Consider the following 26831-nt stretch of genomic DNA (forward strand, 5'->3'; position numbering starts at 1 on the left):
CCGCTGACCGACGCCCGTCAACGCGCACAAATCGCAAATCCGCCGGCGACCCTCTCGGACAAACTGGCTCTGCCTATTCTTCCTGCCGGGCGACGCCACATGCAGGCGAGGGGGGTCGCGAACGAGTCCCGCGGGCCCATTTCTCCCATTGTCGGCGGCGATGCAAATGTCCGTAAGCCAGCGGCGTCCCGTCGCCGGCGTCAAGTGCGGCGCGGCCAATGGGCGCCACAAAGCGGGGAAGCACAAAGGGCGGCTGGGGGTGCGCGCGCAGGGCGGGGCTCCCGCCGGCCAATGGCGTGCCGCGCTGCGGCCGGCCACCCCGGGTCGCGCCGCCGCCGGGGGAGCCCCGGCCCCCGGTCCGCAGCCCCCGCAGTCAGTCAGTCAGTCACGCAGTCAGCCAGCAGGAGCAGGGCGCGGGCACCGCGAGATGCAGCAGCCGCAGCAGGAGTCGCCCCAGCCACTGGCCGCGATGCACCACTTCGACCCCAGGGTGTCGCCCAAGATATCGCCCGGCGCCTCCAGTAAGTTATTTTCATCTTTCGTGCACTGTTCCGTGTGTAGTTGCTGGGTCACAGATCCATTAGAAACTGAAGTTAATGTTCGTCAACATTTATTTTTCATTTCGTTCTTAACCGACTCTCTGGGCCACCGATAGACAACTTCGACCGTAGAGGCAATCGACAAAACATCAGCGAGAATTTCTACGTGTAAATTACGAAGAGTATTATTTCCAAAAATGTTTGTGTATCCGTACACAAACATTCAGTATATCCCCACACAATATTTCTTGTTTTGGACCACTGTCAAACTGAAACGTTGCAGTTCGGTGTTTTTTGTGGCCCAATAGAACACTGAGTTTACGAATTTATAGCCATGTGTTTACAGACTAAGACATTCAGCTCATCATTACAGAACATTACCTCTTTTGTACCCACGTAAACCGTCGCAATCCATTTCTTCGTTTTTCATATAGATGCATGACATTTAATTGTCACATATCTACGGAAATAATGGTTTTGCAGCTGGAAATTCTTGCTGATGCGCAATGTCTGTGTTCAGTTTTATGCTGACTGACGACCTAGATAACTGAAAGCCGGTTAACGGCAAAAAATAAAATATTATTGTCGAGCATTAATGCCGTTATATCAGTTTTAATGTACTTTTATCTGCTTCTTAACTTTTTTTACTCGATTTCGGCCTCTGCTACAGATTGTTAAAAAAGACTTTACGATTTCGCTTGCAGTTTTCGCAATAATTTTTCATTCGATCGGGGTGTTGCTGTTTCCGACACTTTATACCAGTTTTCATTTTGGTTGCCTGTGGAGATGGGGATCAAAAAATCTTGTTTCGAGATTTGTCTCTCTCCAAAATTTCTTCATCTCCCACCTTTATCTTCTTCGAATCACTTCGTATGTCTTGAAACCATTTGCACCAGCCGACATGTTCAAAAATTCTCCTACATTGTTTATTATTATATTTTGAATTTTTGTGTGTGCGCACCACAGTCTCGATCAATTTGACTACCGACATCTTTAGTACCAGGTTGTTTTAAAATAGTAATGCATTTTAAGCACTGCTACATACTTTGGAGTGTTGTTCAAGCTCAAGACCATAGTATGTGTGGATACAACTTATGAGGATAATATATCCACATTTATTAAGTGCTTGAAAAGAAAAAAATCGAACTAGGTAATAGTGCTTAGTACAGTACTACTATTTTGAAACAGGCTGGTAGAAACGATGTCCTATCTTAAATTTTACTAGTTCCCTACTCGTGAGAACTGGGCTGACTGGCTTAGAACTTTCTTCATTGCAGTCAGATATCCCAACAGGCTGGAATGCCCAAGCGCATGGAACCCATACCACACAGGATATTTGGCCGGTTCAGTTGATTAACAGCAGAACTTCGCAGAAATGCTTCAAAGCCTAAACTGGAAAATGTTGGAAGAAAGATGCCCAGCATCTTCTTTTCTTTCGAATTCGCTACAGTTTTACACGGCAAAGGGGACAGTGAAGAATATACATCTTATAAATAAAAGTTCGTCGATCGTCTGTATTTAGATTTGTTAGGTTTCTGTAAATACTTAAAAGACGTACTATACAAACAAAATGTAGCCTATTTTCCGTGAAATCTGTACTAAAGCACTTCTACAGCACGTCTGACAGCGACATCGTTTCGTTTCATCAGTCGAGTGACAGCATTGTTCTGAAACGACATTTCGACTGTTCGCATACGCTTCATCTTCGAGACAAAATATTAAATTCGTTTGTATGTGGCTTAGTACGAAGCTATTAGAACTATTGACACTAGGCGGAAATGAAATATCGCATCATTGTAGAGTCGGGCCATCCGAGGACAAAGTTCTCGATTCCAGCGTTTCCTCGCTGTTCCCGAGAACTGCTCTCCAGTGTTTGAATACCATACCCCCGAACAAGACGGCCTCTTTCACACAGCGAATAGACTCATGTCGCCAGCACTAGGTTGACGGTTGTCACCGTATTTGTTTTGTATTCTCGGTTGTGCATCCGTTTCCGTTTGCCTCTAGCGATTAAATTTTTCACTGCATATTCTTCGAAATATAACAATGAATGAGAGTACGAAAGAGCATTTTTTTACATATCAGTGGTTTATTTTTACGGTAAAATGTTATTCAAAATACTAAATGTAGAAACAGATGTGGTCTTGCTCCACGTACGTAAAACTGCCTTGTTTAGAGGAAAACACAACAAGAAATCACTCATTGTGGGTGTAGGCACAGTAGACAAAGACCCTTGAACTTAACGAATACGTATGTCTTTCCAGGTGCGTGTTCGAATAATTTTGATTGTCGGCAACTGCATGGTCTTATTTTCCCCTAAAGAACATAGTTTTATCTAATTGAAGCAAAGCCTTCCTCCAAACTGTCGATTTTGTGGATCACTGAATCACGAAACGATGTCCCGACAAACCGCAGTTTCCTCGCACCGGACGGAACATCTCTGCCACGCCACAGTAAGAGTGCTGAACGGCGAAGTCGTGTTACGAGAGTTCGTCCGCTTTGCAAGAATAGCCTCATTACTAAACAACTTGCAACGAAATTAGATAAGAAGCAAAAGCAAAAATTTATCGTGGATCCCTTGCTAAAACTGGAATCGTGAACAATAAACACTGCAAGTACCTGTCGGAAGAAGAAAAGTGTTCGTATAAACATAAATCATATAGTTTTTTCTATAAAATGATTATATACAAAGTACCTCAAGAAGAAGAACTTTTGCTTTGCTCTTTGTTTTATCAATTTCCTAATTGTTAAATATGGTCAAAAAACTTCTGCTTACGTATTATAGTTTAATGTTACTGTGGTCCATGTATTCTAAAAGGCACAAAATATCCTTTCGTGCCCTGCTTCACGATCTCGAGGAAAAATTTAACTCCCGGTGTAACCATCGTAAGCAGCAAGAGAAACACACGCTATCAGTCAACAGAAGGACACATTTATCAACAGAAATAACCACGGCGAGAATCCGTGTAAAAATAACTTCAGATAGCATCGGAAATGGATCAGAAGGCCATTTGACACCGCCGTCCCCTAGCTTCAAACCATTTTCAAAGAGAATCCCAGACGCGATATGTATTTCTGGAACGGCAGTAACGGATGTTTTACTGCCGTTTCAATTATATGTTTTGAAGTGACATGTTCTGACGTGTCATTTACCGCAAATATATCGTTACTGCGTTGGAAAATGTCGAATCGTACCATCAGGACAAATCTGTTTCTACTCAGCTGATAATCCGGTAATATTTCGTCGTGGATATTAGCACAGAAAGCCTACATTCGCAGCGTACCGACCCTAGTGTTCATTGTTATTGTTTCGCCTTAAACTCTCCAGCCAACAACTAGCAGTGGTGCAGTAGTTACTTGCTAAAATAAAAAAAAAAATGAAATGAAAATCGGGAAACAGAAAAATTGATTTCTCTGTAGCAGATGTCAAAAGCGCAGCAGTTCCGATCGTTTGCGCCAACGCGCAGCTATTGGCTGGGTCATGCGCTACGCTAATGTGCACACATACGCTTGTCGTGGGGTAATGATAGAGCATCCAAAAGACCACGAAAATATTCAGCTGAAAGGTACACTTACTATTGCAACCAATCCTTTTGCCACGCTGCTCCTAAGCGATTTTAATTTCACAGTAAACGTACGCCATGAGCCAGGATAGGCCTACTGTTCGTAACAAGGTGCTTCACATATTCTTAAAGAATCATATTCTCACACAGTGAAAAGACTTTTTTATGCAACGCGGCCAGAAACTTGCAAGAGAAGGAGAGATTATTTCCTCCCATACTTAAAAACAGCGTCACTGAAATGAGTTACTGCGTTAATACTATGGTGCATATAAATCCCAAACACGCGTGGGCCGATTGCGTCAATAAGCAACACTAATCTAAAAAGAATAGTTCATTAGATAATACTGTCTGTTTAATGAACTGGCAATACAATATATAAACAAATATAAGTTTCTATGGACGATCTTTTCTATCATGTAACATTTAGGCTTATGACAATAAAAAGACATTCTACGAAATAGATTGTTACGCAGTTCTGTAGTGTCTGCATCTGTGTGTACGACGAAAGTTAAAGCAGAGCGAGGGATTAGCAGAGGTAGGTGCGGGGGGGGGGGGGGGGGGGAGCGAGAACTTCACGCTGTAGGTCACCTATATTGAAACACCCTCTCGGTTCCTCCTGTGCCTCCAACAACTCGACCAATCCATGCATTCATTATTTTCTCCCCTTTGAAGTATGCGGACTTCCATATTCATCATTTACGTTCCACGTTCTTATGAAGCAAGCTGAGTCAGCTATGAGTTTCTGTTCAATTCACAAACGAACAATCAATAAGAACTTTATAGCACACCTAGTGCTCTCAGCAGATGCTTTTGGCAATCTTCTGATATATTACCATCTGTCATACCATTTAGTAGTCCCACACACAGTGACGTTTTGCGTTGGTCGGAATGCTGACTTAAATTCACTCCTTCAGTCCCTTCGAAGAAATCAACGTGTGCACTAGAAAAGAATGATGGAAAAAGGAAGGAAGATTAAGGTTTATCGTGTAGCCAATGACGAAGTTATTATAGACGGAGCGCAAGCTCTGGTTTGACGGTGTGGATCAACAAGCCTTGCAGAGGAACCATCGCATCATACGACGGGAATGATTTTAGGGAACACACGAAGGACTTAAATTCTGACTGTACAAAGTTCACTTAAAACTTGAATTACCTAAATACTAGTCCAGATATAGAATTTGTTACGTTAACAGAAATCGCTCTTTTCAACGACGAGTTATTAGCACCCAATGTCTGAAATGTTATTTCTTTACTTTCATCGGAACCAACTGTCAGACATGTCGGCTAAATCTTCGTTGAGGTCTTAGCATTATCTATCGGCAGTAATTCTGTGCACCGTACTGATATTTCGCAACCGGTCTGTGATCCACAATCCAACACCTAGCTGTTCCTCACTTACGCGTCTCCGCTTGCACTGATTAACAGTTATAGTGGAGGAGGAACCGTCAGCAAGCAAATTCAACGGGATATCCCAGTACTCACTCGCAGACATCAATGTTCCAAAAGTTTTTACAAAGATAAACGAGCGCCCGCCATGTTGGATTCCGTTAAGCAAACAATACTTTGTCTCCCTTCATTTTTTTTCACATTCACTAGAAATCGCAACGAGTCGACTGGCCACAATATCTAAACATTTCCATTATAGATATGGCTTATTATTGTACTAATAATTAAACGAGGTAAAATAACTGCTGCTTCTGTTGTTCTGACCGCAAATAAAATACTTTTAACTTCATCTGTGTCTCGACAAAATAGGATAGGGGTAACAGAACACTTGTGCGATCTATTCTTGAGTAGTGCTCCAGTGTTCGGGATACTCACCAGATCAGATGGAAAGTAGACATCGAAGCAAATCAGAGGCGTGCTGTTAGATTTGTTACCGGTGGGTTCGACCAACACGCACGTGTTACGGTAACACTCCGCAAATTCAAATAGGAGTCGCTGGAGGGAAGACTATTTTCTTTTTCCGCAACTGTTCAGAAGTTTAGAGAACCGCCATTTGTGACTCACTGCAGAATGATTTTACTGACACCGACGTGCATCTTGTGTAAGGAATGGGAAGACAAGTCAAATTAGGGCCCATAAAGTATATAGATAGTCGTTTTTCCGTCACTCCATGCGCGACTGGAACAGAGAAGTGAATCATTAGCAATGGTAAAAGGAACCCTCCATTGTGACCCGTATGCTGCCTTTCTGTCTATGTATATGGATTTAGTATGGAGAAAAATGGTTTATAGGCCTCTAAAATATAAGACTGACAGGAAGTCAGAAACTGTTGACCTGTCTCTAGCGTCAGATACGTTGTTTGCTTTATACGTAGCAAGTGAAGCAACGAGATCGCGCAATTTTAATGCCTTTGCCTTTGAATGTTCGTTGAATGACAACTGTTCGTCAGAATATCTTGACTGCTACCATCACGCTAAGTATAACGTAACTTTGAGGCGAAGTGACGAAAGTTTAATGCCCACCAGCGATCAGTAACTGATTTGCACATCGTGTTTCATCTATGAAGTCTTCTGGTATCATGGGCGAAGAATGTGATACGTTCTCCTCCTGTACGTGATGTAATGCCGCCATTTTACAGCTTATAATTTAATGTGCGCAATGGAATTCATAATACAGAGCTTCCTGACAACACTATTATTAAGTTGTCGTGGCCTCCGTCAGAATAGTACCTGTTTGCCCAAGACAAATGTTGATACGCCTTTGATGTGCTGTTTTACGGACGGCATAATCGGAAGGGAGTGCCGGTCGCCTGTGATGAATGCTTTAACCGCAGTGGGGTAGGTTTCGGCAGCGCGCGTATCGCTGGAGCTGGAGTCGACAACGCCGCTCTGGAGTCCGCCATGACGCAGCCGGCAAGCGCCCTCCATGTTGTCGGCGTGATTCACGCACAAGCGCGTCGCCCCAACAGCAAACCGCAGCCCGGCATCGATCCACGGGGAAGATTCACGACGCACAGCAGTGGTCGCTTCCGGATGGCCGACCAACGGATCCGTGGGAACCGTTTGCAATTTTTGTGCTTCCACATTCGCCTAAAACATCGGACAGAGGACCAACTCTTATCCAGCTAAAAAATAGAAAATGTAATATATATGCATACTCTCAGTAATTCGAACTTCAAGGGACATAACAAAAAGTTCGAATAACTGATACTTCGAATCTACGGAAGATAGACTGATCAAGATAGAATCAGGAAAAAGTCGAAATACGAGTAGGCTCTAGGTCAAGAAATGGTATTCTACTTTCAACAATTTACGTATTTCTTTACAAAAGCAGGCAGAAAATAACAATTAGATCTCAAATTTAAAATTTAATTTTTTGCCTACTTGTTTTTATTTATTTAACAAACTAAATATAAAAGTATCCGAGAATGCATAAGAAAATTTCACTTTTATTCATTTTTGCATGTTGAACAAAATTTTAAAAATGCTTTTAAGTAGTAAATGAGTTTTGCTATTTGGGGAGCAAAATAACTGAAGATGGTCGAAGTAGAGAGGATATAAAATGTAGACTGGCAATGCTAAGGGAAGCGTTCCTGAACAAGAGAAATTTGTTAACATCGAGTATAGATTTAAGCGTCAGGAAGTCGTTTCTGAAAGTATTTGTATGGAGTGTAGCTATGTATGGAAGTGAAACATTGACGATAAATAGTTTGGACAAGAAGAGAATAGAAGCTTTCGAAATGTGGTGCTACAGCAGAATGGTTCAAATGGTTCAAATGGCTCTGAGCACTATGGGACTCAACATCTTAGGTCATAAGTCCCCTAGAACTTAGAACTACTTAAACCTAACTAACCTAAGGACATCACACAGACCCATGCCCGAGGCAGGATTCGAACCTGCGACCGTAGCAGTCCCGCGGTTCCGGACTGCAGCGCCAGAAGCGCTAGACCACCGCGTCCGGCTACAGCAGAATGCTCAGGATTAGATGGGTACATCACATAACTAATGAGGAGGTATTGGCTAGAACTGGAGAGAAGAGAAAATTGTGGCACAACTTCACTAGAAGAAGGGATCGGTTGGTAGGGCATATTCCGAGGCATCAAGAGATCACCAATTTAGTATTGGAGGGCAGCGTGGAGGGTAACAATCGTAGAGGGAGACCAAGAGATGAATACAGTAAACAGATTCAGAAGGATGTTGGTTGCATTAGGTACTGGGAAATGAAGAACCTTGCACGGGATAGAGTACCATGGAGAGCTGCATCAAACCAGTCTCTGGACTAAAGACCACAACAACAACGAACAAAATCTGTCAACATACGCATTTTCTCTTCCCAAAAACGGAGTTATATCTTTTTATTAAATTAGTCTTATCCTCTATGCCAAGACCAACAGGGACACGTACACTATTTGATCAGTAGTATCCGGACACTTATCAGTGGACATTTTATGGGTGTGGCCACACTTCGCCTTTATGACGGCTTGAACTCTCCTGGGGGCATTCAGTGAGGTGTCTGTGTCCGTAGAGGAATGGCAGTCAATTCTTTAAGATCGGAAACCATAGACAATGGTGGTTGGCGAGTTGAGATCTGAAGCGAAGTCTGCCTTCTGACTCATCCCAAAGGTTTTCCATGTGGTTCACCTCTGGACTCTGGGCAGGCTAGTCAAGTTCAAGAATGTTATTGTCGAAAAACCGTTGACTCACATACTTTGCTTTATGATACGGTGCTCTGTCATGCCGACACAAACAGCATCGTCTCCCAAAGTAAGTGAACGATACGCAGTACACAATCCTGTTAAAGGTGAAATTTGATAGGATTGGTAATAACTGCCAACCAATTGCAACCCTTTACCATTGTTTCGACAAACATAAATTCGTCTTTTTCGGAAGAAAAATGGACTCTTAAACTGATGTTGATACTGTAATGCTTTTTGTCTAGTACAATGTGCGTGCCACCCACAAATATGCACGTTGTACTAGGCCTTATGGCTCCAACATCCGTTTTTGTTAGTATGTGATTTTACTAGTGCATTTTCCTTCTGAAGAAGACGAATTTATATTTGTCGAAACTATGGTAAAGGGCTAATAAATCTTTACTTCTGCAACAAGATGGCTATTAGTTCCAATCCTATCAGGTTTCTAAGTGCAGCGATGCTGAAGCGCAGCCATACTAAAAATTTTAGCTGTAAAATGTCTTCATATCCTTCAACATTTACCTATTTATTACGCACAATAAGGGGACGACTCGGACATCCATAGGGTACAGCGCGACTGATCTATTGAAAACCGTAGTTTAAAGTCATCTTCTGTGCGGTGGCATCGCTATTTACAGTATCTCGAGTGTCGCTTATCATTGACTACGGAAATGTGCGGCTTATGAGGAGCTGCTCAATCATTGTACCCATTCTTTGTACGAGGTGCATTCAAGTTCTAAGGCTTCCGATTTTTTCTCTCCGGACTGGAAAGAGATAGAAACATGCGCATTGTTTTAAAATGAGGCCGCGTTCATTGTCAATACGTCCCAGAGATGGCGGCACCGTACGGCAGATGGAATTTTACCGCCAGCGGCGAGAATGAGAACTGTTTTAAGTACTTAAAATGGCGACGTTTTCCTTACTTGAACAGCGTGCAATCATTCGTTTTCTGAATGTGCGTGGTGTGAAACCAACTGAAATTCATCGACAGTTGAAGGAGACATGTGGTGATGGAGTTATGGATGTGTCGAAAGTGCGTTCGTGGGTGCGACAGTTTAATGAAGGCAGAACATCGTGTGACAACAAACCGAAACAACGTCGGGCTCGCACAAGCCGGTCTGACGATATGATCGAGAAAGTGGAGAGAATTGTTTCGGGGGATCGCCGAATGACTGTTGAACAGATCGCCTCCAGAGCTGGCATTTCTGTGGGTTCTGTGCACACAATCCTGCATGACGACCTGAAAATGCGAAAAGTGTCATCCAGGTGGGTGCCACGAATGCTGGCGGACGACCACATGGCTGCCCGTGTGGCATGTTGCCAAGCAATGTTGACGCGCAACGACAGCATGAATGGGACTTTCTTTTCGTCGGTTGTGACAATGGATGAGACGTGTATGCCATTTTTCAATCCAGAAACAAAGCGCCAGTCAGCTCAATGGAAGCAAACAGATTCACCGCCACCAAAAAAATTTTGGGTAACCGCCAGTGCTGAAAAAATGATGCTGTCCATGTTCAGGGACAGCGAGGGCGTAATCCTTACCCATTGCGTTCCAAAGGGCACTACGGTAACAGGTGCATCCTACGAAAATGTTTTGAGGAACAAATTCCTTCCTGCACTGCAACAAAAACGTCCGGGAAGGGCTGCGCGTGTGCTGTTTCACCAAGACAACGCACCCGCACATCGAGCTAAAGTTACGCAACAGTTTCTTCGTGATAACAACTTTGAAGTGATTCCTCATGCTCCCTACTCACCTGACCTGGCTCCTAGTACTTTTGGCCTTTTCCAACAATGAAAGACATTCTCCGTGGCTGCACATTCACCAGCCGTGCTGCTATTGCCTCAGCGATTTTCCAGCGGTCAAAGCAGACTCCTAAAGAAGTCTTCGCCGCTGCCATGGAATCATGGCGTCAGCGTTGTGAAAAATGTGTACGTCTGCAGGGCGATTACGTCGAGAAGTAACGCCAGTTTCATCGATTTCGGGTGAGTAGTTAATTAGAAAAAAAATCGGAGGCCTTAGAACTTTAATGCACCTCGTAACTCCCTACGCACAATATTTGTGCCACCTAGCGTGCTCTTATTACTTTGGAACTCAAGAGAGTGATTCCTTCCGCTGATTTCATGCTTTTTTTATTTTATTTTATTTTTGAACATCCACCCTCCGCGGTGTTCGACGGTCCCTGGTATCAGCACATACGGTCTTGTTTTAGCTGTGGCTATTCGCGTTTACATTTCACAATTACATCACTGACGGTTGACTTGGCCGGCTTTAGAAGTGTTAAAATGGTGCTGACAGTTTTTTACTCGGGTGACATCCAATGGTTAGTCCACGTACGAAATCACTGAGCGCTCCCGAATGACCCATTCCGCAGTTACTGCTTCTGTAATGACAGCCGGCCGGACTGGCGGAGCGGTTCTCGGCGCTACAGTCTGGAACCGCTCGACTGCTACGGTCGCAAGTTCGAATCCTGCCTCGGGCATGGATGTGTGTGATGTCCTTAGGTTAATTAACTAGTTATAAGTTCTAGGGAACTGATGACCTCAGAATTAAGCCCCATAGTGCTCAGAGCCATTTGAACCATTTTTTGTATTGACAGCGCATATACTCACCGCCTCCTTTTATACTGGCAGGTCCGCTTATCGTCGTCAGTTCCACATTACGTGTAGGTGTTCGGATACTTTGCTCAGAAGTGTGTATTTTTGACATTTCAGTAAGCATTTTGTAAGACACGGAACCTCACCTCCCGCGTACGCTTGCTCCATGAATACGCGACGTTTTCAGCAACCTTCTCTTTACGCTTCAGGATTTTCTACTACAATGATGATTGATGACGCAACCCTGAAACTTTTCGCTACATCCTTCTTGCTCACCTCACATTCCACGGCCTCAATTACCTGCTTAATTTCTACAACGTCAAACAATCAAAGCTATACGGGATCCACAAACCACCGTTGTGCCTCAAATAAGACTCACAGTTACCACACACGTTCTCAGAGAGACCAAAGGAGAATTCAATCGGGATTAAGTTGTGTATGAGACTAGTCCTGCAGTCAAATCACGTTATCAGAATCGACACGGGAATTCAGAGATGAGTCTGTCTCTGGGGATAATCCCGTAATTGTTAATTAAAATAAAACATACACAGGCTGCACAAGTGTGTCTCGAACGAGTATTTTATTCTCTCGTGAGTTTATGCAGCTAATTGGCAAGATTTGCGTACAAAATTGCGTAATATCCCTTTAAGAAAATATTAGCAGATGATAATATTAATAATAATTCGATGATTTTCTCCATCATAAATGGTCTTTTTGAAAACCTGCAAATGTGAAGATACTGGGTTTGTTTACATACAATTTTCTGCAACCAGACACGATTTTCTTTTATTCATATTTTACACAACTCGTTTCGAGAAATGCACACTTGAAAATGGGAATCATTTCACGAAACGCGTCCTGTAAAACTGGAATAAAAGAAAATTGTGGCTGGTAGCTGAAAAGTTATTGATTAACTAACGAAATAACAATACGCATTTGCGTTTCTCAGTTTCTGCGTCACCTTACACAAGAAACAGTTCTTTTTAAATGTTCTGCATTATGCATTTACCTGTATTTCGTTAATACTGATTTATGTTCTCCATAAACCGCGCTGTAATTTTGAGGTACTGGTTCTCTGACATCAGCTGCTACTTTTCCGCGTGACGTACTCAGAGTTAAATTTTATCTAATATCTGTACAATTAGACTACACTGATCGTTACTGAATTCAGTAACCATGGATAAGAAATTGTGCTAACAGCTTCTATGTTTTCAGAAGAGCTAACTAGAACAGTGGAATCCAAACGTAGATAAAAATTAACTTCTTGCAGCCAACAAAGAAATTCTGCTTATTATTCTACATAGCTACATAATATACAAAAGAGAGAACGTTGTCTCGATAAATACTTTTTAGAGCTCTTGAAGATGAGAATTAGAATTAATGCGAGGAAAGTACTGTTCCCTGACCTCTGAAACTGCCGTGTTTACACTTTCCAACGAAAGTGTACTCTATACATACAGCAAGGATGTACTTTATTCGATACTCAATAAATTTCAGGCTGTTGGTACATTTTTCGGTCTATCAAAGGTATTTGATATGTGAATCACAGTACCCTTTTAGTAAATTAGAGTATAACGGCGTAGTAGGAAACGCTGCAGAAAGGTTCAGATCCTGCAATAAAAGGTGTCAGTAGGAAAGAGACGCGTATTAAGTAAGTTATTAGGCATCATCCAACCGCGACTGTGACCTCTGTACAGATTCAGTGCAGGTATGCCATCATTGTAGAGAGGTACTGTAAAATGATTTTTCTAGTTGATGATGCTTGGCTGCAGTAAACTAAGAATTATGCGCTCCTCTGCGGATTGAATATTTACATGTTCTATCAGAAATTTGCTATCATCTTGTTAATTAAAATATAGGCCTATAGAAGAGTTCTTGAAAACGCACATCCATGAGAACCATTTCACTTCTGCTCTGAGGGAGGTACAATAGCATTCTGTTTTTCTGAGCACGTATTTATTGTGCATTCTTGTTTTCTGACGGTCTATATCCTGGAAAGCCGGCCGTTGTGGTCGAGCGGTTGTAGGCGCTTCAGTCTGGAACCACGCGACCGCTACGGTCGCAGGTTCGAATCCTGCCTCGGACATGGATGTGTGTCATGTCCTTAGGTTAGTTAAGTTTAAGTAGTTTTAAGTTCTAGGGGACTGATGACCTCAGATGTTAAGTCCCATAGTGCTCAGAGCCATTTATATCCTGGAAAATCAACCATGGCCATATTGGAAAAGAAAGTACATCTAATCTACCAACAGATTAGAATTTTCAGTAATGCCTGTATATTCACCCAAAGTAAACGATACAGTAAAGTGCATTGTAATCTAGAGAAATATTCATCGTAAAACATGGTATGTCTGCAGAGAGGATGTCGAACGGTTAAAACCTTAATGTTCCACTACAAGAAATTATTTTCTGTATCAATATGTTAATTCCTTTCTTTCTAGTTCTAGTCGTTCAATAACCATTTGGGGCATAACCAGAAATTATAAGGAATAACTACGTCTTAGTGTCGTTAGCATACATTATCATGCTGCTACCAACAGGCTACATATAATTCTGTTCCCTTCTACCACTGAAATTTTTCACGTTTGAAGAAAAGAAGTACAATTTCGAAATCAACAGAAGAAAAGGGAGGTACTACGAAATAAACCCAAAAGTAGGGCAATGTATGGGCAGCAGTCCTGTACAGACCAAACGAATATAGCAATCTATTACTTATACCTTTACTCAAAATTACACCAGACGACGGAGAAAAATTGATGAGTACGGATATACCTTGGAACTTCCTGGTAGATTAAAACTGTGTGCCGGACAGAGACTCGAACTCGGGACCTTTACCTTTCGCGGGCAAGTGCTCTGCCAACATTTAATTTAATTAATTAATTAATTTTTTTTTTTTCAGAGGCCAACCAGCTCTCTGACCGAACACACTGAGCTACCTTGCCGGCATTTCAAATTGAACTTCATTCCTATTTATGACGTACGTTTATAGATCTACCTCATTGGACAAAGGTTTTATCGGCAATTGACGTGAGTGTGTTCCATGTTCATGAAGTTCGCCTAGGGCATGGGGACACTTCGAATTACTGTGTCGGACAGAAGAACAAGGAGTTACTCCTCACTCCTGCTCCGCTGGTATGACCAGGTTCACTGAGCGTTCCACACTTCCCAATGCTCAGTATAACATTGTTAGATAAATTACGCATTAAGCTGTATTGGTATCTTTGCTTGACAGGCATATCAGCTTCCAAATGTTAACTTTAAATCCCGACATTTTGCCTTTGGCATAACCGCGGCCATTATGAGTAACGGAACATACTAATCTTTAATCAAAGACGTCGTGGTTCTTCGCTTATGAAAATTATTTATTCTCTGGCACCTAAATCCATGAATTTTATCTATGTCTACCTTAGAAATTTATTTTTATATTGGTTTCGTGCATAAAATGGAGAGCTGATGTTCGAACTACTGAAAAAAGTGTATTGTCCACATCAATAAAAGTGACTTGTGAGACCTCTTTGTCGTGGTTTATTTTGCTGGGTTGGATTCACAGTCGATTAAAACTTTTTTAAAAAATATTGTCGACCTTAGCGTGAAAATTATTTATTTTTAAAATCCGCAGTTGCTATTTCGATCTCCATCCATTTTTATGATGTAGCACTAGTCAAAATTTAAAAATATTAGACACGTAGACCTATATGTCATTATCACACGGCTCGTATTTTAAAGTTTTTTTGTGTGCTGAAGCAAGTAATCTTCTCAGTGTTCCATTTGAAGATGAAAGCGGAAATTTCTGTTGTGGGTTTTAAAAATTAATTTTTCCATTTAAGCTGACAACAAGATATTGAAAAAGTTTTAATCGACTGCGGACGTCCCTCAAGGAAAAAATTCCGTCCCAAAAAGCTGTAACATGGCACTCCTCTATATCTGTACACCATACTTTCTTTAATGGTCGAACATGTACACGTACATAAAACCAATAAGAAAACAAATCTCTGAGAACGAAATACGTAGAGTAAGTGAGCTGCATTGAGGTGCTATGGTCGGAAACGAAAAGTTTCTCTGGCGAACGATACACCATAATATTTTCTGTCTGCTGGGCAATATGGTTCAGAATTTAAAGGCTAGTCTATGTACAGGTCTCGCAGGACGATAGTCTGAACGCATTTAAGGTTAAAGCGTCTCGTTCTCTCTACGTGACACGAACAAAAGGTACAGTAAAAAAATCAGCAGCTTTCTTGGGCTAAAATTACGAGAAAATAGGTATTAAGGCTTTCGGAAATGGGCAGCAAAGTTCCTTCCCTTTCGCTGTGCAACAAAATCCTTAGATTATCACAGTCTCAAAGAATTTCTCTCATAGGTTAAGCTGGCATATTTGAACTGTTAGCAAACTCAGCACAGTTTACGTTAGATCGTGCAATTGTATTTTTGCTGTATTTTCGGAAGTTACAAAGGAGACTACCAATACAGCACCACACTGATGTTGGAGTTGTCGAGACATTACCATTGCTTTCGTTCTAAAGCCAGATGTTCAGCCATCTTAGACACATGGACGACCTTAGCTGACTGAAGTCAGTCAAAGGAATCAGAGGGAGGGATCCTAACTTCCATCTCCGCTTGTCACAGATAGAATAACACGCCCAGCTTCACAGGTAACGGAACCTTGCAACGCCAAAACTGTGGTGAGATCAAACTGTCTAGAATCACTCGTGTCTAGTGACAGACCAGCCACTGAGCCGCTCTGAGCAGACACCGTTAGTGGTTACTGTTGTTAAATCTAACAAGGCGTTCTAACTGTAGAAAACAATTTTGAAAATAATAGTATTTATGAACAACAGAAATAAAAATCTGGGAGAAATATTCTCGGCATACGATAAGAACAAATAATGTCTCAGTGATTCTTACACCAGGATAAGTAGGTAATAATAAGGGACAACCCTAGAGGAAGGAAAACCTCGAATGCGGAGTTACCCTATATAGGCCCCGTCAAAATTGTGCTCATTTGAGACACAGTATTAGTTCAGACTGGCTAAGTTTACGGCAAGTGTTCGACCAGTATATCTTGACACCTGATGAAAATATTTATTCACTTTCAAGGAAACCACTGAAAACCTAAATCAGACTCTGAGCAGACGTTAAGTCCACTCCACCCCAATTTTAACTCAGTGTCATAACCACTACACCAAGCTCGCTGCGTCAGAAAAAAAATTTCTTGAAGTGATTTGTTTGAAAGATGGTTTCACGGTGAAGCCTACAGTTGCCGAGAGGTAAAACAAACTTATTTAAACAAATACGGTAACTTATTTCGTCGGGAATGTTGATGGCCGTTAACAGATTTTTATTATGCCATACGCATAAATGCCTTTTGGGGGTTGAACCCAAATAAATAGTACAGTGTTGAAGGAAAATTTGTGCGGCTGGTCCAGGCGGAGGTTCGATTCCTCCCTCGGGCATGTGTGTGTGTGTTTGTCCTTAGGATAATTTAGGTTAAGTAGTGTGTAGGCTTAAGGACTGATGACCTTAGCAGTTAAGTTCCATAAGATTTCACACACGTTTGAACATTTTTTGAAGGAAAATTTAATATGACGATTATATCACGTACAAGTAATTACGTACTTTGTCTCATAACGACGGGAAATTACATTTTCAGACTGCGTGTTCTAGCGCTACTTGAAACTGTGCACATATTAGACGTCTCTCCTAGGTTATCACGCGGTAGAAAACTGTCAAAACCAATTTTTAAGATAAAAGAGCACTTGCAGTACCCGCGTCTTTTCCGTTGGGTGCTGCAGTTAGTGATCGGTGATTAAGTGTCACGTCATAAGATGAGTTTTAGTATACCATCACGTTGCTCCGTAATTTACTGTTTCGTAAAAGGAGTTGGCTGCTATTTTGTTTCACACGCATTAATTTCAGCTGTAGTATTAGGTCCCACCCTAGGCACAACCTCGAGTATCGATCGTCACATATTCGGAAAAAAATGTTTGTGAATGACAAACTGATATAAACAGGTGTTGGTGAAGTAGTAACTAGAAGGAAGAAAGTGGAACAGAACTGAAACTTTGCAAATAGCTTCCATATTGTAAAGAAAAGTAATATCTTCGTACCTTCCACCGAAAGAAATCATATTCAGCTATTCTCATTGGCTAACGTATAGTATTATCCGACAGGCTACGAACGAAGTTAACGAATTGGCAACAGTGGAATTGAATGGAAGAGTCGCGGACACCGTAAGTGTACGTTGCCGAAATTTTTTTCTTTTCTTTCTAAGAATTTAAAAGCCAGCCTTCTTAGAACAACTGCGTTAACAAATTTGGTTGGCTTTTCAGAAAAGTCGGTTATGTAACTGTATACCAGTTCATTGGAAAAGAAACAGAAAATCGAACCTTCTAACATCTCTGCAGTTTCAATCAAATCTGACATTTACTAAGTCGCTGTCGTTTCAAGTTACATTTAGGTCTTGTTGGTGAATGTACGAAAGAGTAGACCCTATCACCTAAATTATTTTAAAGCCTTTGTATAAATTTTATCAGCCAGAACAGCAGTGCCTACATACAATTTGCCAGTCGTCTAGCAAAGAGAGAATAAATGCGTCTACGAGGTAAGGTCGACGACTATGCAAGGAAATTTAGTTCAGGAGTAAGTTTATATAAAGGAAAATGCGCGAAGTCTGATAAGTTCTACATAGGACAGACGAGACGCAGTTTCCATACTTCACTCAAGGAACTCACATGTGTAAATATCAAAACAGCGTTCGATGCACACGCACATGCACACATCATACGAAACGCAAGACACAGCACTTTGAAGTACTTGTTCGAACTTTCCAAAGACACTTCCAGAGGCACATACCGCAACATACGCGCTGAAAGAGTTGGCCACTACAACGCTTGCGCCAGCCGACGAGACCAGCCCAGGAGCGGAAGCGAACTGCACGCTGTACCTAGTGTGTTCCAGAGCAACGGAAAATAACACCCTCTCTTGGAATACTCGCAAAAAGAACCACCTGGTGTGCAAGACTGAAGACAATATGTTCGAGATGCGAACTGCTGGAATCTCTTCCATTGGATATCAGCTGCAGACACTGGCCAGGATTTTAGTTTACCTTCGTAACTGTTATGTTTCAACACGTGTGACACGTCCTATCAAACTTACCCTCTCCACTTTAAGGGCCCTACAAACACACCGACCGACCGACAAATTGGACGAGTTCAGGCCTTTTGACCGACCGAACGGCGATCGTTCCTTGTCGGTACGTCGGGTGGCTAGGACAGTTCAACAACCGTCCCCACCCCACCCACGAGCCCAAGAACTTATTACCTCTAAAACAGCCAAGGCAAACCCTAATGTTTGGGTCTGTGTAAAACCATGCACGATCTCGTAGAACATTAATTCGGTGACTCAGTGAACTAAGGATAAACAAATGCCAACCGCCTGACAAATGTTCGTCTTTTCTCGCAGCTCACAAGAGTAAATGCTGTTCTAATACACATGACAGTATGCGAGACGGGCGAAACTTTGACAAAGTTTCTGGAGAAATGGAAATGCCGTGTGTCTAGGGCCTCCCGTCGGGTACACCGTTTGCCTGGTGCAAATTTTTCGAGTTGACGCCGCTTCGGTGACTTGCATGTGGACGGAGATGAAATGATGATGCTTAGGACAACACTACACCCAGTTCCTGAGCGGAGAAAATCTCCGACCCATCCGAGAATCGAACCCGTCGCGCTGACCACTAAAAAAAATGGTTCAAATGGCTCTGAGCACTATGGGATTTAACTGCTGAGTTCATCAGGTCCCTAGAACGTAGAACTACTTAAACCTAACTAACCTAAGGACAGTACACACATCCATGCCCGAGGCAGGATTCGAACCTGCGACCGTAGCAGCAGTGCGGTTCCAGACTGTAGCGCCTAGAACCGCTCAGCCACTCCGGCCGGCCGCTGACCACTCAGCTACCAGGGACGGAATCTGGAGAAATATAAAGACTACGGATGTTTGTGGCATGTGGTGCGAGGGGTAGAGCAATATACGAGTAGGGATCGATGACCGTAGTAGTCTGGTCCCTTTCATCCCACAAACCAGCCAATATACGAGTAGATGCAAGAAATGAAGCACTTTTTTATTGTTTTACGAATCCGTAATAGATCCATGTGGCACATAGACCGAATAAAAATCCTCTGCTCTTCTGTAGATCTGTTTTCAGAGTTTATTTCCAATACTTACCGAAAATGAAATCTAAAAACCGAAAAACTGAAATTAAATGGACGTTAACTGATAAAATACACTTGCTTCATTCTTACAAGCGTTAAGAAAGTCCAGCCTATGGTTATAGGTTTGTTTATGGAAAGCAAAGTGGGTGACTTATTTATAGTTCCAACGGTCACTAAATGCTTCATTTTTAGGTATCTATGGTATCTATTGGATGATGTGCATCACCACCATGTCTAGCCTTTCTTCTTCGAATTTTAAATGAATTTCTTAAACTTACAGGACCTCTTCTATGTTACGTACATAAATAAATTTAAAAATGGTTCAAATGGCTCTGAGCACTATGGGACTCAACTGCTGTGGTCATAAGTCCCTTGCATTGCCTTTTCTTTGCCCAGAGCTTTCTTTCGGCATTTTTTTCTGTTACCTCTAAAACAGCCAACCCAAAACCCCCATCTTTGTTTCTGTGTAAAACCAAGCGGTATCTCGTAGAACATTAACTACGTGACTCGACGAGGTGGCGCTGTAATTTCTGAATGCAGTCGGGAGGGTCGTGTCTTGGTTGGTCGGTGCACCGACAGTGGGTATCGTATACTACGAGATACAGGACGATCCAGCTGTCACAACATTTGGGTTTTATGGAACCCGCAACGCCTTCAGAAACCAGGTGCGAGATTTTCATATTCTCTCGCTCGCTACGCGAAAACTATTATTCTTGCAGGAAAAAAAAGAACAGGACCTTCTCGTAGGAAGTTTAATGGAGTTACATTTTGTACTGTGATACGTTTTTGCTGGAGGCCACTGTTTTGGAGTTGAAAGCGTTTGAAGCTCAAAAAAATTGTTTATATGGCTCTGAGCACTAAGGGACTTAACATCTGAGGTCGTCAGTCCCCTAGAACTTAGAACTACTTAAACCTAACTAACCTAAGGACATGACACACATCCATGCCTGAGGCAAGATTCGAACCTGCGACCGCAGCAGTAGCGCGGTTCCAAACTGAAGCGCCTAGAACCGCTCGGCCACACTGGCCGGCGTTTGGAGCTCACTTTTGTACGTTGTTCTTAAATAATTCGAAAATTACGGCCTATAGCGAAAACGTATCCCAGTACAAGATTTAATTGCATTAAATTTCTCACAAAAAGTTCCCATTCATTTTCTTCTGTAGGACTAATAATTTACGCGTAGCGAGTGAGAGAATATGAAAATTCTGTGTGAGGTATGCGAAGGCGTCGTGTCTTGCGTTAAACCCTTAGCCACGGACAGGTGAATCACCCTGTATTTATAATATTTGTGTTTGATATTAACAGTGTTGGATCAAATTTCGTATGTCCCTTTTTTACAGAGCTGGGGACGTTCAGTACTGGTAATCATTGTGAAGACGAATGCGGCAATAGACTGAAATAAAAAATTTAAAAAAAAATATTAGAATAAAATACATGTACCTTTGGTGCCGCGTTCACAAACAATCGTCCAACCGGGTAGAATCGCGCTAATTGTAGCCCGTCGCGCGTGATCGCTTATAAAGAATGCGCTGTAGCGAGCCCTTCGCCAGAGGGCCGGATGCTCGGACAACGCCAGACGGTAAAGCACCACGAATAATCCGCCGGTGTGAGCTTCCGCCGCACCTGTAAGGCCCTATAGCTGTACCATATGCTGTGCGTGGGAATTCTGGGCCCGCGGCGGCATATGCGGGAGGACCGGAGCGCGCCATATGGCCCTGGCTGGCTGGTGCGATGTTCGCAGACTCCCCGTGTATCCATCCGCTGGTCCGTGACCCGCGCCCGTCTGGCGCTTCCGCGGCGATAGCCACTCCCACCCCACCCAACCCCTCGACTGGCGCTCTACAACTTGTTTAACAGCCGTAGGATAAAGTGGTACTGGGTTTCGATAACTTAGGGTACGTTTATGCTGCAGCCTCGCTGTTAGTACGTAGCTTGGCCTACTGGGTCTTACCTGATGCATTTAGCATGAACCGTCGCCGCTCGCTTGGATCCTCGCCAGTCGAGGAAATGAAGTTATTTTGTATTTGGAGCAGCACCGTGCGTCCTGAAACTTTAGCTGCAGTTGGCTGCTTTAAATCGCTACAGTGGCGCTATTTTTGAGAGGGCTGCTCCTCGTTTACGCAATTTCTTGAACACCGCACACCTACATCTACATCCATACACCGCATACTACAGTAACTTTTACGGCAGAAGGCTCTTACCATTGCACAGCATCCTAGAATTTCTCCCGTTACATTTGAGTACGGAGCGAGAGATTGTTAGCGTCTGTCTTTAGACGTCTGCCAGTTCGCGTTTCTCAGCGTTTTCGTGATGCTCTGCCGTTGACCGTGGATCAAACGAAGCTGTGACTCTTCGGGCGACCCTTCTTTGTAAACATTCAATGCCCGCTGATATTTTCATGACGTATCCAGCTTCTTGAACGATAGGGTGTGTAGCACACGTGTTTTGTAAATAATCTACTTCTTAAAGAGACTTCATTTTCTCAGTATCGTATCAAGAAAACCGCCATACGCAGCCACTAATGTTAAGTTGTGAGCTTAGGAAGTAATTTCAAGATAGGTAGCTACAAATGTCAATTTTCAACAGGCACCTATTTCAACGTTTTTACGCAAAGAGCTGGTACCAATGTCATACAGATCACTACTTCACTACTGGATAAGTTTCAGAAATTTTCTTTCACGAATTATCATTTATATTCGGTAAGATATCAAGGCAAAAATCTGCATGCCAGCTCTAGTCTACAGGGGAGACGTGCAGAAAACCTGACGAAGTGTTACCTCTACCTACTGCTCTACCGTAGAAATTTCATTACCAGTACTGGCCCGAATCTTTAGTTGAACTATTTCAGAAATTTTCTTTCACGAATTATCATTTATATTCGGTAAGATATCAAGGCGAAAATCTGCATGCCAGCTCTAATCTACAGGGGAGACGTGCAGAAAACCTGACGAAGTGTTACCTCTACCTACTGCTCTACCGTAGAAATTTCATTACCAGTACTGGCCCGTATCTTTTTAAGTTGAACTATTTCTCGCTCAGTAATGTTTAAAATAAACTGGAAAATTTGTTGCGACTTATAGAAATTTCCGAAAAAGTGCTCCGGATAGTTTTTGAGCTGTTTTTACAACGGGTGAAAGAGCTGCAGTGCAGACGTTCTGCATTCAAAGAATGCCGCTCTCCTATAGTACTCAGCAGGATCGAAGACACTTGAGAAACACATCGTGATAGAGCAGCTTGTGTACTACGGAGGTTTTCTCTGCCTCGTGATGACTGGGTGTTGTGTGCTGTCCTTTAGGTTAGTTAGGTTTAAGTAGTTCTAAGTTCTAGGGGACTGATGACCTCAGATGTTAAGTCCCATAGTGCTCAGAGCCATTTGAACCATTTTTTTTTACTACGGAGGTGCACTCGTTGGGTGAATGATTCCCTTAGAAGACTGGTGCTACTGAGGCCACGTGAATGTTCACTTAGGCGTCACAAAAAGGAGGTGTTATTTCATGAGCAAAGAGACTCGCGAGATAACGAAAGCCCGCCGATGTATAGAGAAATTACTTACCCGTAATAGATTTGAGATATTATTTGCTCAACAGAAGTTCGTAAAAGTGCTAAGTTGTAACCAGTTTATATAACGTACGATCCCACAGCTTCGATGTATTTCGTAAAAAAAATGTTGTTCGTTGTAGGCTATAAAATTGATTTATTTGTTTCATTATTAGCCAGCTGTGCTTGAGAATGACTTCACAGTCGAAACTGGCCGATAGCGCAACAAATAAACGATAGCTTTTACAGTCTGCAGCGGTCAATTTTTCCTTTTCTAGTGTGTATAAAACAGAAATTGTGCCATTTAATTTTTCTATTTTTTGGAAAATCTATGTGCCACAGTTTCGTGTTACAAGCGACGATTTTTTTTTTAATGGTGCCACAGTTCGAACGCTGGGGAGTCTTCCCTGTGCGGCAGATACCGAGTACTTCCGTCATCTTGTTCACATTGGTCAGTTTATTGGCGACGAGACACTGACAGGGCAACAGCAGAGCGTTTCCGTAAACTGAAGACGGGAAGAACATTGGCATCAAAGACACAAACCATGTTCCACGGCCTGCCTTCTCTGAAATGCTGTCCGCCTCCCACCCACCCCTTTGTAGTGCCACATTCTGGGTATGGATGTTTACCCTTCGAACCCATTATCCTTTGTGCTGCGGCGGGGACGGGGATTTCCTGAAAGCGCGCCGCGTGCTGTTGTTTGCCGCCGGCCGCTACTCCACGCGACACCGGACTCCGGGCTTTGCCACGGCGAAAGGCCGTGCCGCGGCGATTGCGGCAGCGATAGCGCGTCGTGAGTCAGCAGCGCTGACCGGGCGGAACACTTCTTGGCTTTCTGCCGCGGTTCCTGACACCAGCCGTGATAGTCTAGTGGTTAGGACATTGCGTTGTGGCCGCAAGAACCCAGGTTCGAATCCTGGTCACGGCAAGCGGAAATTTTTTATGTCATCCGGCAGAAAGCAATGCTTACCGCCGATTCTGTATTGTTTTCATGTGTGGAGCGTAGTAGGATATAGAACAAAATTTGTGCAGAAGAGGCCACCAATGCTGTAGCTCTTGTGACATTTAGAGGTATCTGGTAAATGTTTCTGTCATACTGGCGCCAACTGTACAAAAGAGTGTATTGTAAATATGAATATTTTACAAAAATGTATATACAGTATTTACAGATTACATTTTAGCTAACATTTCGGTAAGTTAAAATGCGAGGTCCAGTGCTTTCAGCCAATTCGCTACATCACTTTTGGCACTTTGTACATCTCGCATACTTCCCAAATCTCCTCCTTGGACGCTCCGTGGCCATGTTCTGAATGATCCGTGTGACATTTGTCACAGTACCAGAACAGGTTTCAGTTTTCCGCCACTGATCAAGCCATAATCTACGTCTTCCACGATTTGCCCTAGTTCTATTTAATGGTACCCATTCGTTTCTTGGTAAATTAAAACCAGGCCAATGTCCACTTCGATTAAACTTAGGTAATCGCGATTTTCAGACGTCCATTCTTCATGCAAGGTCTAATCAGCCTCGATAATATCATTTGATGAGTTTCTTATCAGGTTTCCATGAAGGGTTTCTGGATTTAAATCTGGTTTTATCTGGCGACTGCAGTCCTGATGCAACGTCAGCTGAGGCTTACTGCGACATTTGTACCAGTCTCTTAGCAGAGTCGCTTGTCTTCGGATATGAGGAAGATGCGTGTTAGATAGCGGTGACAAAAGAGTAGAAACGGAATGGTGGATGTCCGTTAATTCTCTATGGAACTGTAACTATGCGGGCGAAGTATACTTCATCCAATTGCATTTTAATCGAATAACGACTTATGTAGCTGTGATATCTTTCGACTCCAAACCAATCTACGAAGACGTACTGAAAAGTAATGGATCCGAATTTTTTATGTGAATACTCTCACAGGTTTTTAAATAAAACAAACGTTGTTACCATCATAAATCTTCATTCTTTAGCCGCGCGGGGTACCCGTGAGGTATAGGGCGTCTTGTCTCGGTTCGCGTGGCTCCCCCCGTCGGAGGCTCAAGTCCTCCCTCGGGCATGTGTGTGTGTGTGTGTGTGTGTGTGTGTGTGTGTGTTGTTCTTAGCATAATTTAATTTAAATGTGTGTTGTCCTTAGTGAAGGATAGATTAAGTGGTGGGTAAGTCTAGGGACCTATGACCTCAGCAGTTCGATCCCATATTCCTTACCACAAATTTCTAAATTTTTCTTAATTTATATACATTTATTTCTCAGTTCAGTCATCCTGCTGGCGATGAACGTCTTCCAACGATATACCAGTTGGTCGATACCGTCACTGTAGAATGTTTGACTTTGTTGACGGAGCACAACCTCACCTCTGCCTGCAACGCTTCATTCCTAGCAACGTGAAATCCTCGAAGGTGATTTTAAGTTTAGAAAACAGATGAAAATGGAATGAGGCCAAGTCGGGACTGCATGCAGGACGATCGGATTGTTGCAGATGTCGCAGCGGTCGTTTGTGACTTGGTGTTGTCATTCTGAAGGAGAAGGTATTCCATTTGTGGATGAACACTTTCAATTCGAAACTCGATTACAGCAGGATGTGTCTCACGCATTGACAGTTCGGTTATTCACCGCCATGTTATACGCTACAATTCGGAACCCTTTAGCGGCAAAGTGCTGCCAGTATAAAGACACGAGGAATAAAGACGTACAATGTTAATAACGTTTGTTTTATTTAAAATGTTTTAAGAGTTTTCAGATAAAATATTAGGAGAGATTATTTTTCGGCATGCCCTTGTACATTTCATCTCGCAAATTAACATTATGCATGGAAGGTATTCCATTAATATTTTAGGAAATCTCCTCTTGAGAGAACTCTTAATTAGCACAATAAGCGCACGTCTTCGTCTGAGGGTCAGATCAGGTTTGAAACTTCGGTCGAAACGAGATTAAACACTGCGGCACTACGCTCGATGCAAAGTAGTTACCGAATTTGAGATTCAGGAATTTGTTACAATCACTTTTAATAACGTCTGCGCTCTGCTGTCCTCTGTAAGATTCTGATCAACATCTATATAAATACTTCGTAAGCCACTGCACAGTGCATGGCGTGGCGTACGTCGCTCCAGTGTTATCAATTCTCTTTCCTATTCCTTTCGTGTATTGATTCAGAAAAAGTGACGGACTATATACCTCAATATGCACCCTAATCTCTCTCACATTATCATCATAATGCCTACACGAGGTATGCGATGATAGCAACATAACGAGGGTCTCACATTCTTCTTCCGATATAGGTTTTCTGAATTTACCCAAAAGGTTTTCACAAGAGCTACATCGTCTTTCTTACAAGGATTCCTATTCAAGTTCCCAGAGAACTTCTATCAGACATTATCGTGCGCTAGTCCGACCTCTAGCAAATCCAAGCGGCGGATCTCAGAATTAGACCATTTTATGAAAATTGATTGTTTGCGGACGGGAACTAAGGAGGGAAAGGAATTCATGACGTCAGCTGCACTGGAATTTTATGCAGAGTCAGCGGCGAGGAGTGAAAATGTCTGCCGGACTGGAATTCGAACCTGGGATCTCCCACTTACTAGGCAGTTGCGTTAACCATTGTACTACCTGGACAAAGTGTTTACCCCAAGTGCGTGGACCATTTCGGTACGCACCTCGACCGAACCAAATTCCCGCCTAGCCACACAGTTTCCGCCCATGTCCACGTCGCACGCTACTTCGAGATTCGCTCAGGAGGTCGAATTTGATTGCCCATTCGCAAT

At 42.7% G+C, this 26831-nt stretch overlaps 1 protein-coding gene and 1 non-coding gene across 2 annotated transcripts in view; both read left to right on the top strand.

Annotated features, from left to right (window-relative positions):
* The first annotated feature begins 443 nt into the window (after positions 1-443).
* LOC126152378 (nuclear receptor subfamily 2 group E member 1) overlaps positions 444-26831 on the top strand; it is a 75533-nt gene continuing 49145 nt past the window's right edge. The window contains exon 1 of the mRNA XM_049916003.1: positions 444-521. Coding sequence (XP_049771960.1) covers positions 470-521 — 52 coding nt within the window. The 5' untranslated portion in view covers positions 444-469. The remainder of the gene's footprint in view (positions 522-26831) is intronic.
* Positions 23937-24008, top strand: Trnah-gug (transfer RNA histidin (anticodon GUG)). The gene has a single exon. It is a non-coding gene; the product is annotated as a tRNA-His (tRNA).

The sequence above is a fragment of the Schistocerca cancellata genome, chromosome 2, assembly GCF_023864275.1.
Source record: "Schistocerca cancellata isolate TAMUIC-IGC-003103 chromosome 2, iqSchCanc2.1, whole genome shotgun sequence".
NCBI classification, from domain to species: Eukaryota; Metazoa; Arthropoda; class Insecta; order Orthoptera; family Acrididae; genus Schistocerca; species Schistocerca cancellata.